At 38.2% G+C, this 15,506-nt stretch overlaps 1 protein-coding gene across 7 annotated transcripts in view; it reads left to right on the top strand.

The window, feature by feature from the left end:
• Sclt1 (sodium channel and clathrin linker 1) overlaps window positions 1-15,506 on the top strand; it is a 158,444-nt gene that overhangs the window by 3,478 nt on the left and 139,460 nt on the right. For all 7 annotated transcript variants that reach the window (XR_005500249.2, XR_005500251.2, XM_039101819.2 and 4 more), the window contains 1 exon segment: window positions 3,730-3,797. Coding sequence is in view for 5 of the 7 variants with exons in the window: in XM_039101819.2 (XP_038957747.1) it covers window positions 3,730-3,797 (68 nt within the window). In the remaining 2 variants the exon portion in view is untranslated.

Raw genomic sequence — 15,506 nt, 5'->3', positions numbered from 1 at the left:
TGTCTACTGAGCATGAGCTTCTTTTCAGGTAATTGGCCTCGTAAGAATACTTTTTGTATACTGAACCATTTGTTTCTGTTTCTCAACTGATTAGAAGTTCTTTACTTTAGATACACTATCATTGACAATTATAGCTCTTGATTTGTTTATGGGTTGTGTTTTTACTTTCTTATTGGTTTTTTTGTTTGTTTGAGTATAACTTTTTAATTTTGATGTCAATTTTGTTGGTATTTACTTTAAATGTCATTTTAATTATTTTCATATTTGCTGTGATATGACACCATGATCAAGGAAGGCAGCTTAGATAAGAAATGGTATATGGGAGTTTATGGTTTCAGGTTAAAACCATCATGGTGAAGTAAGTGACAGCAAGCAGGCATGGTATTGGAATAGTAGCTGAGAGTACACATTTTTATCCACAAGCAGGAAACACAGAGAGAGCTAACTGCGATTGGCTCTAGCTTTTGAAACTTCAGAGCCCACCCCAGTGACACACCTCCAACAAGACTGCACCTCCTAATCCTTCCCAAACAGTGAGCCTGTGGGGGTCAATCTCATTCAAACTACCACAGATGTTTACTTCTTTTGTGCTTTAATTTAAAAAGTCTTCTTCTATCCTAAGCTTATAGAAGTATTTCTTGATTCTCTAATGCAAACTTATTGTTTTATATTTACATCTCTAGTTCACTTAGAAATGACTTTTTGTGAATGATATTAAAATTATTTTCATAAGTTGTCTGCTTGACCTAGATCCACAAATTACCCTTTCTCAATCTACCCCTACCCCAGTTCTAGAGTGCCCCTTTGATCATCACTTATGACCATGTATGTGTGTGTATTATAGTTCTAAATTCTAAATACCTTTTAATTGGCAAGTTTTGTTTCTTTTGGTTTGACTTTTAAATGCTTCCCAAAGGCCATATGATAAAGGTTTAGTCTCATTTAAATGACGCTGTTGGGAAGTGGTGGAAATTCTAGAAGATGGGGTCTAATGGGAGGAAGTAGATGCCTCAGGATTTCCTTAAGAAGGATCTGTTTTGTTTTGTGTCTATTCCCTGGCTCTTTCTCTATGCTTCCTAACTACTGTTGATTGCTCTATTATACTGCAATCCCTGCTAGGGTATATGATATTCTGTTATACCCCAGGCCTATAATGATTGAGCCAAGCAACCATGAGTCAAAACAAACTTTTCTCTGTCAAGGTATGCTCCTGGGAATTTTATCATGAGAGTGGTACACTAACAATTTATTTTATCACTATCATGCTATGTAAATTATAACCTTATAATACATGCTGTTATCTGATAGAGCTAACTTGATCCTCTTGTTCTATTTGTAAGATTGTTTTTGTTCTCATTCCATTTCCTTTCAGAATCAGTCTTTCAATTTCTATAGCAATATTTTTGAGTATAGATTGGAATTTCATCAGATACGTAAACCATTATGGAGAAAACTGACTTTAGGAGACAGACCTCTTTATTCTATGTTCTCTTTTTCCTTCTTTAGGCCTTGCATTTCTATTGATTAATTTATCAAATATAAAAATATTTTTGTATACGAATTTTATATTCCTTTTATATTTATTCCTTTATATTTATTTTGATGATACTAGAAATTATTATCTTTTGTTATTTAAAAATCTTGTGTTGTCAGTATATACAGATGTGATTAATTTTTGCATTTTGGCCTTGTAACTAATAACCATTAAATTTACTTCCTGATTTTAAGACTATGTGTTCTTTGGAATAGTTAACACATATGTAGATGAGTTTGTTCTTTGAACCTTCATACCTCTTGTTTATTTAACTGCTTGCAGTGCCACATTAACTTGGACTTCCACTAGAGTATTGCATAAATGTCATGAGAGTATATTCTTGTGTTAGCCACAAGGAAAAAGATTTTTAATATCTTTCCCATTAGGTGTGATGTTTACAGTGTTTTTTGTGTTGTTGTTGTTTTGTTTTTTGTAAGCATCCATTTTATTAAGTAAGGTCCTTCAAGTTGTATTTATTATACATATAACTTTAAATTTATCAAATGATTGTTAAAAGTAAAATGATTATATTTTAATCCCCTTGTTTGTGAGTTTATTTACTAGGTTCATTTCAATTATTTCCTTCATATGACTTTTTTGAATTTATACTGTTGTTCTTCTAACTTTTTGCAAGAGATTTGATACTTCAAGCCTTTATTTTTCCTAATACAGTTGAGCATACCTAATTTGAAAATCCAAACTCCAAAATATTCTAAAATCTGAAGCCTTTAAGTGCTGACGTGATTACAGACTTTTGTGGTAATTTGAATCTAGGATTTCCAGATGTAAAGTACTCAACAAAAGCCTATACAACATTTAAAAAATAGGAAAAATTCCTAAATTTGAAGGACAATTTGAAGGCTATTCAATTTAATTCTAAGTTAAAGCTATAAAACTTTCTACTATTAAGCTATGATACATGACATTTAAACTATTGTCCTATTTGTGATTCTTCCTGAGATCCTATGGTTATATGAAAGCAAGTTTTTTTGGTTTTGTTTTTCAATTTCCATATAGCTCAAGTTTCTTCCTATTGACTGCTTTCTGTTTTGGTTATTGACTCTAGTTACTATTTTTATCAGATAAAATGGAGGCTGTTTAGGGGTTTTTTTGTTTTGTTATGTTTTGTCTTGTCTTGTTTATTTCTTTGAAAGTTATTGAGTTTTGTTCAGTTCCTGTAAATTTTAAAAGATTGAGTATTTGTTGGGTAATATTTTATGTATGTTTTTATTTTTCTTTATTCTTTTTAATCTTCTTTAATTAAAAAAATATATATGTATGGGTGGTTGTCTTGACAGCAGAAATGTTTATGCATCACATGCTAATGGAGACCAAAAGGGAGTATTAGATTCCCTGAGACTGGAGGTACAGTTGTGAGCTACCATGTTGAGTGCTGTGATTAGCTAGTGCTGTATCTGCTGAGCCATTTCTCTAGCTTGTACAAGTGTGTGTGTGGGCCCATGCGTGCTGGGACATGACAGACACCTTTATATGTTGGGCCAACTTGCTTTCCCCGTTTCTTTTCTGATGTGAACACAGATGTGGCATGTTAGTGAGAACTCTCAGCTTTATTCTGGGCCACCTTTTTCATGGTCTCATGGTACTCCTGTTAAAATTAGATTCTGTGTCCTACAATTTGTCCTCAGTATAGAACGGGTAAGCTTTTCAGCTGACTTTAAGAATTCTAAAGCATTTGTGTATAGCTGAGTGTTGCCTCTAGTTCTGCCACCCAGAAGGCAAAGACAGGAAAATTCTAGTAAGTCAATCTAGTCTGGATTACATCTGAGTTCTAGGTCAGTCTAAATGATAACCTGACTTCAAAAAAGAAAGGAAAGAAAGAAGAAAGACGGAAGAATGTGGTGTGTATCTGCCCAGTTCTTTCATTGAAAGAGTGGAAACAAAAAGACAGTGGAGAATATTTCCACTTCTGCCTGATAATTCAAATTTAGGAAATAAGAAAGATTAGTTCTTTGTAGCTATCCTGTGTTCATTCCATTTAGGAGTCATTATTTAGTTTATGAATGTAACAAAACCCAATTTTACATTCTAAAATAATGTGCTGAAATTGATGATTCATTTTATAAAAAGCAATCATACAGACTAGAAATATATCTAAGATATATCAAATAGTAGCTACTATTTTTCTAGTTTTACAAAATAGACTGTTACTCAAATTGGTTTTCTTTTTGTTTCAGATGTTAAACTAAATGATATTCTTAGGCAGCATCAAATCGAACATATTTTCAGAGACCCAGCTATGCAGGTATGTGTAATGATTAAGTATAAAAAAACAGATTGAAATTTGATTGTAAATATATCTACATTCTTATGAATTATTAATTATCGTCAATATAAATCCTCAATATAAATTCTACTTAGAATTATTCACATTTGAGGCTGGGGATTTAGCTCAGTGGTAGAGCGCTTGCCTAGGAAGCACAAGGCCCTGGGTTCGGTCCCCAGCTCTGAAAAAAAAGAAAAAAAAAAAGAATTATTCACATTTGAAGTTGCCCATAACCTTTGAAATTTTGCTTACAGCTTTGATTCTTGTAAGGGAGAATTTGGTTTTGCTCTCTGAAAGTAAGCTCTTTGTGTATAGAAATTGCTTTAATATTTTTTCTAACTGGAGCTAATGCTATACATCTTAAAGTTAAAGTAGCTGTGATCTGAAATGGGAATTCATTTAAGCTTTGAAACATTCTAAAGTGATTTCTCAAGATGTGGCTACCTGTATAATTATTTCAGTTATATAATCATGACATTATGGCAAAAGAATTGGATTCCTGTTTCCCCGTTTAAAAAAAAACAGAAATTATGAATAAAACATAAAACTAACACAAGTAGTAATAAATGCATTGGCCTTAATGTTTATTTCCTAAGGGTTTTTTTGTTTGTTTGTTTTGCTTCAATTTTAGATTTTTATCAACAAGGTATACATATCTGGTAAATATCTTAAAGCATAGGTCTGAATGCTTGATTAAGCAGTAACAGTAGCAAAAGACAGATGTTTGACGCTCCAGAGCTCTCTGGACATGGTTTTCTACCACATCTGCCAGAAGCTATCGTTGACTGGATCATGAAAGTGTTTTTTTACCAGCAACACAGCAATAAATGCAAGACCTCCATTAGAGGTGTCTGTTATGCATTGTGATTATAATTATTAAAAACCTCAGGGGAGCAAATCAGTGAGGGACACATCTCCTTACCATTACACAAATTATAGTTGTTTTAATTCTTAGCAGGTGTAGGTCCTTTTCCAAATGTACTGTTTTTATAATCATATACTAAATCTTGATTCCTATCTTAATCTTAATGGCAAAATAATTGTTTCTGTCTCCAGCTTCTTTGTAGTCCTCCATATCTTCCCAACTTCACTGTCACATGTCTTGCTTTCACTGTGTACTTTACAGTGATGAGAGAAGAGATCATGTGGATGTGGTAGCATGAAACAAGTGTTGAGCTTCTTTCTAGTAGTGATGCCTGTATCCTAGAACAACTGTAGTTCATCCCCTGGGGATTCTTTATCCTTGAAACAGCTAAAAAGCATCGAGAGAAGTAGGATGCAATCTGCAGATTCAGTCCTAGAGTCAGAAGTGGGGTGGTAGGAATAGAGGGGCTGGGGCTACAGCAAAAGGCATTCCAGGAAATCCTAATGACATACTGGTACTCCTATCCACCGGGGAAACACACTGTTCTTGAGAGCCTTAAATCCAGTGTGTGATTTGGTATGACAGTGGCTTCTCCTGTGTAGTAGGCTAGCATTGGAGAAGAGAGCAGTTGTATTTTCTTCATGTCTAAGAACACTGTAGACAGGCATGAGAAAGTTAATGCTATCACAGACACCAAGAGATAACTGCAGTCTTTCTTGGCTACCTCATGTTTAGGTTCTTGTTAGAGGGTCATCTAGGCTGGTCTAGGTAGAAGATTCTCAGTAGAGGCCAACCTTACAGTTTAGCCTGTCACAATTAGCTGCATTATACAAAAGGTAGACTATATAGTTCTATTGGCAAGAATGTGAGGACACAGTATTGATCCAAGTGTAAACTGTCAATAATAAGACTACAAATTCTGAGATCTAATGTAGTGGGCTATCTGCCTACTACATTAAGAATAATATGTTATGATTTGGAAGTAAATATTGTATATGGTCATTATCCAGCCTCACACAGTCACTTAGTAAATTTTAAAAGCACAATAAAGTAATACTATGTATTTCACATGATGGTTACAAATGAAATAGTGGAATATGCTATTATGTGGATTGTTTCCCCCAAAGGTTTATACATTGAAGGCTTGGTCCTTGCTGTGACAAAGTTTGAAGAGATAGAACCAGGTTGGAAGTGGCTAGGTCATTAGGGGCATGACTCTTAGAAGGGATTCATGCTAATCTCTAGGAATGAGTGAGTTAGTCTCACAAGAGTTGTTACAAAAGAGGAAGCCTATTTCTCTTTTGCATATGTTCATGCTGTGGTGAATCCAGGAAGGTACTCACTAGAGCACAGCAGAAACTGGCCTCATGCTCTTGAACCTTAAGAACTGTGAGATACTTGGGCCTCCTTTCTTCAGACAGCATACAACCTCTGAAATTCTGTTGTAGTAATGGAAATGGACTAATGCAACCATGCACGGTTGTTGAGAGTTTGTAAATGCTATAGCCATTCTGAAAAATCATTCAGTAACTTAAACAGAAAATATGCAACTACCATTAGACACACACATACACACACACACGCAGGCACGAGCACATTTACGGTGTGTATAGCAGCTTTACTCATAATACAGATAACTTTTGTAGGAGAGTGGTTAAGTAGGCAGCACTTGTATGTACTTTTTAATATTATACTATTGTTGGGACAGTAGAAGGTGATGCGTTGGCTGGGTGTGGAGCTTGAACCTGTAATCTAGCACTCAGAAAGCTGAGTTACAGGATCTTGTGATTTAGGGGCCAGCCTAGCTACAGAGTAAAATGTGTTCCCAAATATCCAAGGAATTCTACTGAAGGGAAAAAAGCCAATTCCAAGCGATTATATTCATGTTAACAGTTCTAAAATGGAAAAAAATGTATCTATATAACCGACTAGTGGTTGCCTAGACCTGAGGATGAGGGAGTGTAGTGGAAAGGTACTGTGTCTAAAAGGAGCACTGAATGATCCTTGGCTCATGACAATTTTCTTATCTTTATGTATGCTGTATTGCTACATAGTTACAGCATTGTACTGCAGAAGGTCCCCATGCTACAGTGGTTTGACAAACCATTTTTCACCTTTGTGATGTGAAGGTGATACACATTCAGACCTTTTCTTGAATGAATAATATATGGTAAGATGCTCTCCCATGATATGGGCAACAGAAGTAAACCCAGCCTTTCTGCCAGCTATAAAATCACAGGTGTGAACATACTCTGTAGGCTCTATGTTGTTGAGCTACCATGTTTTATTTTATATGGTAGTGTGTTAAATGCATTTTGAGGTTACATCATTCAGATGAGACTGTCACCCATCTTAAATTAAGAATCATCTGTATGTTACATTGTGGCTTAACAAAATGTTTGCACTGGGGAAAGTTGCCCAAAACTGCCTGTCATTATTTTCTAAATTTTCTGGACAATTTTCTAGACAGATACCAGGTACCGAAGTTAAATCAGGAACAAATAAACCATATAAACAATTCCATAATTCCTAAAGAAATGGAAGCAGTTATTAAAAGTCTCCCAACCAAAAAGAGCCCAGGTCCAGATGGGTTCAGTGCAGAATTCTATCAGACCTTCATAGAAGACCTTATACCAGTACTGTCCAAACTATTCCACAAAATAGAAACAGACGAAGCACTACTAAATTCCTTCTATGAAGCCACAATTACTCTTATACCCAAACCACACAAAGACCAACAAAGAAAGAGAACTTCAGACCAATTTCCCTTATGAATATTGACGCAAAAATACTCAATAAAATTCTTGCAAACCGAATCCAAGAACACATCAAAACAGTCATCCATCATGATCAAATACGCTTCATCCCAGGCATGCAGGGATGGTTTAATATACAAAATCCATCAATGTAACCCACCATATAAACAAACTCAAAGATAAGAACCACATGATCATTTCATTAGATACTGAGAAAGCATTTGACAAAATTCAACACCCCTTCATGAAAGTCCTGGAAAGATCAGGAATTCAAGGCCCATATCTAAACATAATAAAAGCAATATACAGCAAGCCAGTACCTAACATCAAACTAAATGGAGAAAAACTTGAAGCAATCCCACTAAAATCAGGGACTAGACAAGGCTGCCCATTCTATCCATGCTTATTCAATGTAGTACTTGAAGTCCTAGCCAGAGCAATCAGACAGGGAAACGAGGTTAAAGGCAATTGGAAGGGAAGAAATCGAAATATCACTATTTGCAGATGATATGATAGTGTACTTAAGCGCCCCTACAGTTCCACCATAGAACTACTTAACCTGATAAACAACTTTAGCAAAGTGACTGTGTATAAAATTAACTCAAACAAGTCAGTAGCCTTCCTCTACTCAAAGGATTAACAGGCTGAGAAAGAAATTAAGGAAATGACACCCTTCACAATAGTCCCAAATAACATAAAATATCTTGCGTGACTTTAACCAAGCAAATGAAAGATCTGTATGACAAGAACGTCAAATCTCTGAAGAAAGAAATTGAAGAAGATGGATAGATCTTCCATGCTCATGGATTGGCAGGATTAATATAGTAAAGGTGGCCATTTTGCCCAAAGCAATCTACAGATTCAATGCATTCCCCACCAAAATTCCTACTCAATTCTTTATAGAGATAGAAAGAGCAATTTGCAAATTCATTTGCAATAACAAAAAACCCAGGATAGCGAAAACTATACTCAACCATAAAAGAACTGGGGGAATCACCATCCCTGACTTCAAGCAGTATTACAGAGCAATAGTCATAAAAACTGTATGGTATTGGTACAGAGACAGGCAGATAGATCAGTGGAAAAGAATTGAAGACCCAGAAATGAACCCACACACCTATGGCCACTTGATCTTTGACAAAGGAGCTAAAACCATCCAATGGAAGAAAGATAGCATTTTCAACAAATGGTGCTGGTTCAATTGGAGGTCAGCATGGAGAAGATTGCAAACCGATCCATTCTTATCACCCTGTACAAAGCTTAAGTTCAAGTGGATCTAGGACCTCCACATCAAACCAGATACACTCAAACTAATAGGAGAAAAAGTGGGGAAGAGTCTCGAACACATGGGCACTGGGGAAAATTTCCTGAACAAAACACCAATGGCTTATGCTCTAAGATCACAAATCAACAAATGGGGCCTCATAAAACTGCAAAGCTTCTGTAAAGCAAAAGACACTGTGGTTAGGACAAAACGGCAACCAACAGATTGGGAAAAGATCTTTACCAATCCTACAATAGATAGAGGGCTTATATCCAAAATATACAAAGAACTCAAGAAGTTAGACCGCAGTGAGACAAATAACCCTATTAAAAAATGAGATACAGAGACACACATCTCGGACGCCAGAGGAAAAAGCCAAAGACCATCTGGAACCCTGGTGCACTGAAGCTCCGGGAAGGGGCTGCACAGGTCTTCCTGGTTGCTGCCGCTGCAGAGAGCCCCTGGGCAGCACCCCACGAGCGATCCTGAGCCTCGGGACCACAGGTAAGACCAAATTTTCTGCTGCAAGAAAGCTGCCTGGTGAGATTGGGACATACGGAAGCAGAATTTCTCTAGGACCGGGCACGTTCTGTGTTTACCGGAAGTCCCACACCCGCGGACCCCGGCCCGCAGCAGCTCTCTGCCCCCAGACCCGGTGAGAGAGAGACCCAACCGCCTGGTCAGGTGGGCACTCCTGAGGCTGCAGAGCGGAAGAGACCACCAACACTGCTCATCCTTCCCACATCCCTGGCCCAAGAGGAAACTGTAGAAGGCCTCTGGGCTCCCGTGGGGGAGGGCCCAGGAGCGGCAGGACCCCTGCCTGAGACACCGCCGGAACCTGAAAGAAACAGACCGGATAAACAGTTCTCTGCACCCAAATCCCGTGGGAGTGAGAGCTGAACCTTCAGAGAGGCAAACAAGCCTGGGAAACCAGAAGAGACTGCTCCCTGCACACACATCTCGGACGCCAGAGGAAAAAGCCAAAGACCATCTGGAACCCTGGTGCACTGAAGCTCCCGGAAGGGGCAGCACAGGTCTTCCTGGTTGCTGCCGCTGCAGAGAGCCCGTGGGCAGCACCCCACGAGCGAACTTGAGCCTCAGGACCACAGGTAAGACCAAATTTTCTGCTGCAAGAAAGCTGCCTGGTGAACTCAAGACACAGGCCCACAGGAACAACTGAAGACCTGTAGAGAGGAAAAACTACACGCCCGAAAGCAGAACACTTTCCCCATAACTGACTGAAAGAGAGGAAAACAGGTCTACAGCACTCCTGACACACAGGCTTATAGGACAGTCTAGCCACTGTCAGAAATAGCAGAACAAAGTAACACTAGAGATAATCTGATGGCGAGAGGCAAGCGCAGGAACCCAAGCAACAGAAACCAAGACTACATGGCACCATCGGAGCCCAATTCTCCCATCAAAACAAACATGGAATATCCAAACACACCAGAAAAGCAAGATCTAGTTTAAAAATCATTTCTGATCATGATGCTGGAGGACTTCAAGGAAGACATGAAGAACTCCGTTAGAGAACAAGTAGAAGCCTACAGAGAGGAATCGCAAAAATGCCTGAAAGAATCGAAAAAATCCCTGAAACAATTCCAAGAAAACATAAATAAACAAGTAGAAGCCCATAGAGAGGAGACACAAAAATCCCTGAAAGAATTCCAGGAAAACACAATCAAACAGTTGAAGGAATTAAAAATGGAAATAGAAGCAATCAAGAAAGAACAAATGGAAACAACCCTGGATATAGAAAACCAAAAGAAGAGACAAGGAGCTGTAGATACAAGCTTCACCAACAGAATACAAGAGATGGAAGAGAGAATCTCAGGAGCAGAAGATTCCATAGAAATCATTGACCCAACTGTCACAGATAATGTAAAGCGGAAAAAGCTACAGGTCCAAAACATACAGGAAATCCAGGACTCAATGAGAAGATCAAACCTAAGGATAATAGGTATAGAAGAGAGTGAAGACTCCCAGCTCAAAGGACCAGTAAATATCTTCAACAAAATCATAGAAGAAAACTTCCCTAACCTAAAAAAAGAGATACCCATAGACATACAAGAAGCCTACAGAACTCCAAATAGATTGGACCAGAAAAGAAACACCTCCCGTCACGTAATTGTCAAAACACCAAACGCACAAAATAAAGAATATTAAAAGCAGTAAGGGAAAAAGGTCAAGTAACATATAAAGGCAGACCTATCAGAATCACACCAGACTTCTCGCCAGAAACTATGAAGGCCAGAAGATCCTGGACTGATGTCATACAGACCCTAAGAGAACACAAATGCCAGCCCAGGTTACTGTATCCTGCAAAACTCTCAATTAACATTGATGGAGAAACCAAGATATTCCATGACAAAACCAAATTTACACAATATCTTTCTACAAATCCAGCACTACAAAGGATAATAAATGGTAAAGCCCAACATAAGGAGGCAAGCTATACCCTAGAAGAAGCAAGAAACTAATCGTCTTGGCAACAAAACAAAGAGAATGAAAGCACACAAACATAACCTCACATCCAAATATGAATATAAAGGGAAACAATAATCATTATTCCTTAATATCTCTCAATATCAATGGCCTCAACTCCCCAATAAAAAGACATAGATTAACAAACTGGATACGCAACGAGGACCCTGCATTCTGCTGCCTACAGGAAACACACCTCAGAGACAAAGACAGACACTACCTCAGAGTGAAAGGCTGGAAAACAACTTTCCAAGCAAATGGTCAGAAGAAGCAAGCTGGAGTAGCCATTCTAATATCAAATAAAATCAATTTCCAACTAAAAGTCATCAAAAAAGATAAGGAAGGACACTTCATATTCATCAAAGGAAAAATCCACCAAGATGAACTCTCAATCCTAAATATCTATGCCCCAACACAAGGGCACCTACATACGTAAAAGAAACCTTACTAAAGCTCAAAACACACATTGCACCTCACACAATAATAGTGGGAGATTTCAACACCCCACTCTCATCAATGGACAGATCATGGAAAGAGAAATTAAACAGTGATGTCGACAGACTAAGAGAAGTCATGAGCCAAATGGACTTAACGGATATTTATAGAACATTCTATCCTAAAGCAAAAGGATATACCTTCTTCTCAGCTCCTCATGGTACTTTCTCCAAAATTGACCATATAATTGGTCAAAAAACGGGCCTCAACAGGTACAGAAAGATAGAAATAATCCCATGCGTGCTATCGGACCACCACGGCCTAAAACTGGTCTTCAATAACAATAAGGGAAGAATGCCCACATATACGTGGAAATTGAACAATGCTCTACTCAGTGATAACCTGGTCAAGGAAGAAATAAAGAAAGAAATTAAAAACTTTTTAGAATTTAATGAAAATGAAGGTACAACATACCCAAACTTATGGGACACAATGAAAGCTGTGCTAAGAGGAAAACTCATAGCGCTGAGTGCCTGCAGAAAGAAACAGGAAAGAGCATATGTCAGCAGCTTGACAGCACACCTAAAAGCTCTAGAACAAAAAGAAGCAAATACACCCAGGAGGAGTAGAAGGCAGGAAATAATCAAACTCAGAGCTGAAATCAACCAAGTAGAAACAAAAAGGACCATAGAAAGAATCAACAGAACCAAAAGTTGGTTCTTTGAGAAAATCAACAAGATAGATAAACCCTTAGCCAGACTAACGAGAGGACACAGAGAGTGCATCCAAATTAACAAAATCAGAAATGAAAAGGGAGACATAACTACAGATTCAGAGGAAATTCAAAAAATCATCAGATCTTACTATAAAAACCTATATTCAACAAAATTTGAAAATCTTCAGGAAATGGACAATTTCCTAGACAGATACCAGGTATCGAAATTAAATCAGGAACAGATAAACCAGTTAAACAACCCCATAACTCCTAAGGAAATAGAAGCAGTCATTAAAGGTCTCCCAACCAAAAAGAGCCCAGGTCCAGACGGGTTTAGTGCAGAATTCTATCAAACCTTCATAGAAGACCTCATACCAATATTATCCAAACTATTCCACAAAATTGAAACAGATGGAGCCCTACCGAATTCCTTCTAGGAAGCCACAATTACTCTTATACCTAAACCACACAAAGACACAACAAAGAAAGAGAACTTCAGACCAATTTCCCTTATGAATATCGACGCAAAAATACTCAATAAAATTCTGGCAAACCGAATTCAAGAGTACATCAAAACAATCATCCACCATGATCAAGTAGGCTTCATCCCAGGCATGCAGGGATGGTTTAATATACGGAAAACCATCAACGTGATCCATTATATAAACAAACTGAAAGAACAGAACCACATGATCATTTCATTAGATGCTGAGAAAGCATTTGACAAAATTCAACACCCCTTCATGATAAAAGTCCTGGAAAGAATAGGAATTCAAGGCCCATACCTAAACATAGTAAAAGCCATATACAGCAAACCAGTTGCTAACATTAAACTAAATGGGGAGAAACTTGAAGCAATCCCACTAAAATCAGGGACTAGACAAGGCTGCCCACTCTCTCCCTCCTTATTCAATATAGTTCTTGAAGTTCTAGCCAGAGCAATCAGACAACAAAAGGAGATCAAGGGGATAAAGATCGGAAAAGAAGAGGTCAAAATATCACTATTTGCAGATGACATGATAGTATATTTAAGTGATCCCAAAAGTTCTACCAGAGAACTACTAAAGCTGATAAACAACTTCAGCAAAGTGGCTGGGTATAAAATTAACTCAAATAAATCAGTAGCCTTCCTCTATACAAAAGAGAAACAAGCCGAGAAAGAAATTAGGGAAACGACACCCTTCATAATAGACCCAAATAATATAAAGTACCTCGGTGTGACTTTAACCAAGCAAGTAAAAGATCTGTACAATAAGAACTTCAAGACACTGAGGAAAGAAATTGAAGAAGACCTCAGAAGATGGAAAGATCTCCCATGCTCATGGATTGGCAGGATTAATATAGTAAAAATGGCCATTTTACCAAAAGCAATCTACAGATTCAATGCAATCCCCATCAAAATACCAATCCAATTCTCCAAAGAGTTAGACAGAACAATTTGCAAATTCATCTGGAATAACAAAAAACCCAGGATAGCTAAAGCTATCCTCAACAATAAAAGGACTTCAGGGGGAATCACTATCCCTGAACTCAAGCAGTATTACAGAGCAATAGTGATAAAAACTGCATGGTATTGGTACAGAGACAGACAGATAGACCAATGGAATAGAACTGAAGACCCAGAAATGAACCCACACACCTATGGGCACTTGATTTTTGACAAAGGAGCCAAAACCATCCAATGGAAAAAAGATAGCATTTTCAGCAAATGGTGCTGGTTCAACTGGAGGGCAACATGTAGAAGAATGCAGATCGATCCATGCTTATCACCCTGTACAAAGCTAAAGTCCAAGTGGATCAAGGACCTCCACATCAAACCAGACACACTCAAACTACTAGAAGAAAAACTAGGGAAGCATCTGGAACACATGGGCACTGGAAAAAATTTCCTGAACAAAACACCAATGGCTTATGCTCTAAGATCAAGAATCGACAAATGGGATCTCATAAAACTGCAAAGCTTCTGTAAGGCAAAGGACACTGTGGTTAGGACAAAACGGCAACCAACAGATTGGGAAAAGATCTTTACCAATCCTACGACAGATAGAGGCCTTATATCCAAAATATACAAATAACTCAAGAAGTTTGACCGCAGGGAGACAAATAACCCTATTAAAAAATGGGGTTCAGTGCTAAACAAAGAATTCACAGCTGAGGAATGCCGAATGGCTGAGAAACACCTAAAGAAATGTTCAACATCTTTAGTCATCAGGGAAATGCAAATCAAAACAACCCTGAGATTTCACCTCACACCAGTGAGAATGGCTAAGATCAAAAACTCAGGTGACAGCAGATGCTGGCGAGGATGTGGAGAAAGAGGAACACTCCTCCATTGTTGGTGGGATTGCAGACTGGTAAAACCATTCTGGAAATCAGTCTGGAGGTTCCTCAGAAAATTGGACATTGAACTGCCTGAGGATCCAGCTATACCTCTCTTGGGCATATACCCAAAAGATGCCTCAACATATAAAAGAGACACGTGCTCCACTATGTTCATCGCAGCCTTATTTATAATAGCCAGAAAATGGAAAGAACCCAGATGCCCTTCAACAGAGGAATGGATACAGAAAATGTGGTACATCTACACAATGGAATATTACTCAGCTATCAAAAACAACGAGTTTATGAAATTCGTAGGCAAATGGTTGGAACTGGAAAATATCATCCTGAGTGAGCTAACCCAATCACAGAAAGACATACATGGTATGCACTCATTGATAAGTGGCTATTAGCCCAAATGCTTGAATTACCCTAGATCCCTAGAACAAACGAAACTCAAGATGGATGATCAAAATGTGAATGCTTCACTCCTTCTTTAAATGAGGAAAAAGAATACCCTTGGCAGGGAAGGGAGAGGCAAAGATTAAAACAGAGACTGAAGGAACACCCATTCAGAGCCTGCCCCACATGTGGCCCATACATATACAGTCACCCAATTAGACAAGATGGATGAAGCAAAGAAGTGCAGACCGACAGGAGCCGGATGTAGATCGCTCCTGAGAGACACAGCCAGAATACAGCAAATACAGAGGCGAATGCCAGCAGCAAACCACTGAACTGAGAATAGGTCCCCTATTGAAGGAACCAGAGAAAGAACTAGAAGAGCTTGAAGGGGCTCGAGACCCCAAAAGTACAACAATGCCAAGCAACCAGAGCTTCCAGGGAC

Source organism: Rattus norvegicus, chromosome 2 (genome assembly GCF_036323735.1).
Source record: "Rattus norvegicus strain BN/NHsdMcwi chromosome 2, GRCr8, whole genome shotgun sequence".
Taxonomy (NCBI): Eukaryota; Metazoa; Chordata; class Mammalia; order Rodentia; family Muridae; genus Rattus; species Rattus norvegicus.
The sequence above is the reverse complement of the archived record's forward strand: the minus strand, read 5'-3'. Positions and strand labels throughout refer to the sequence as shown.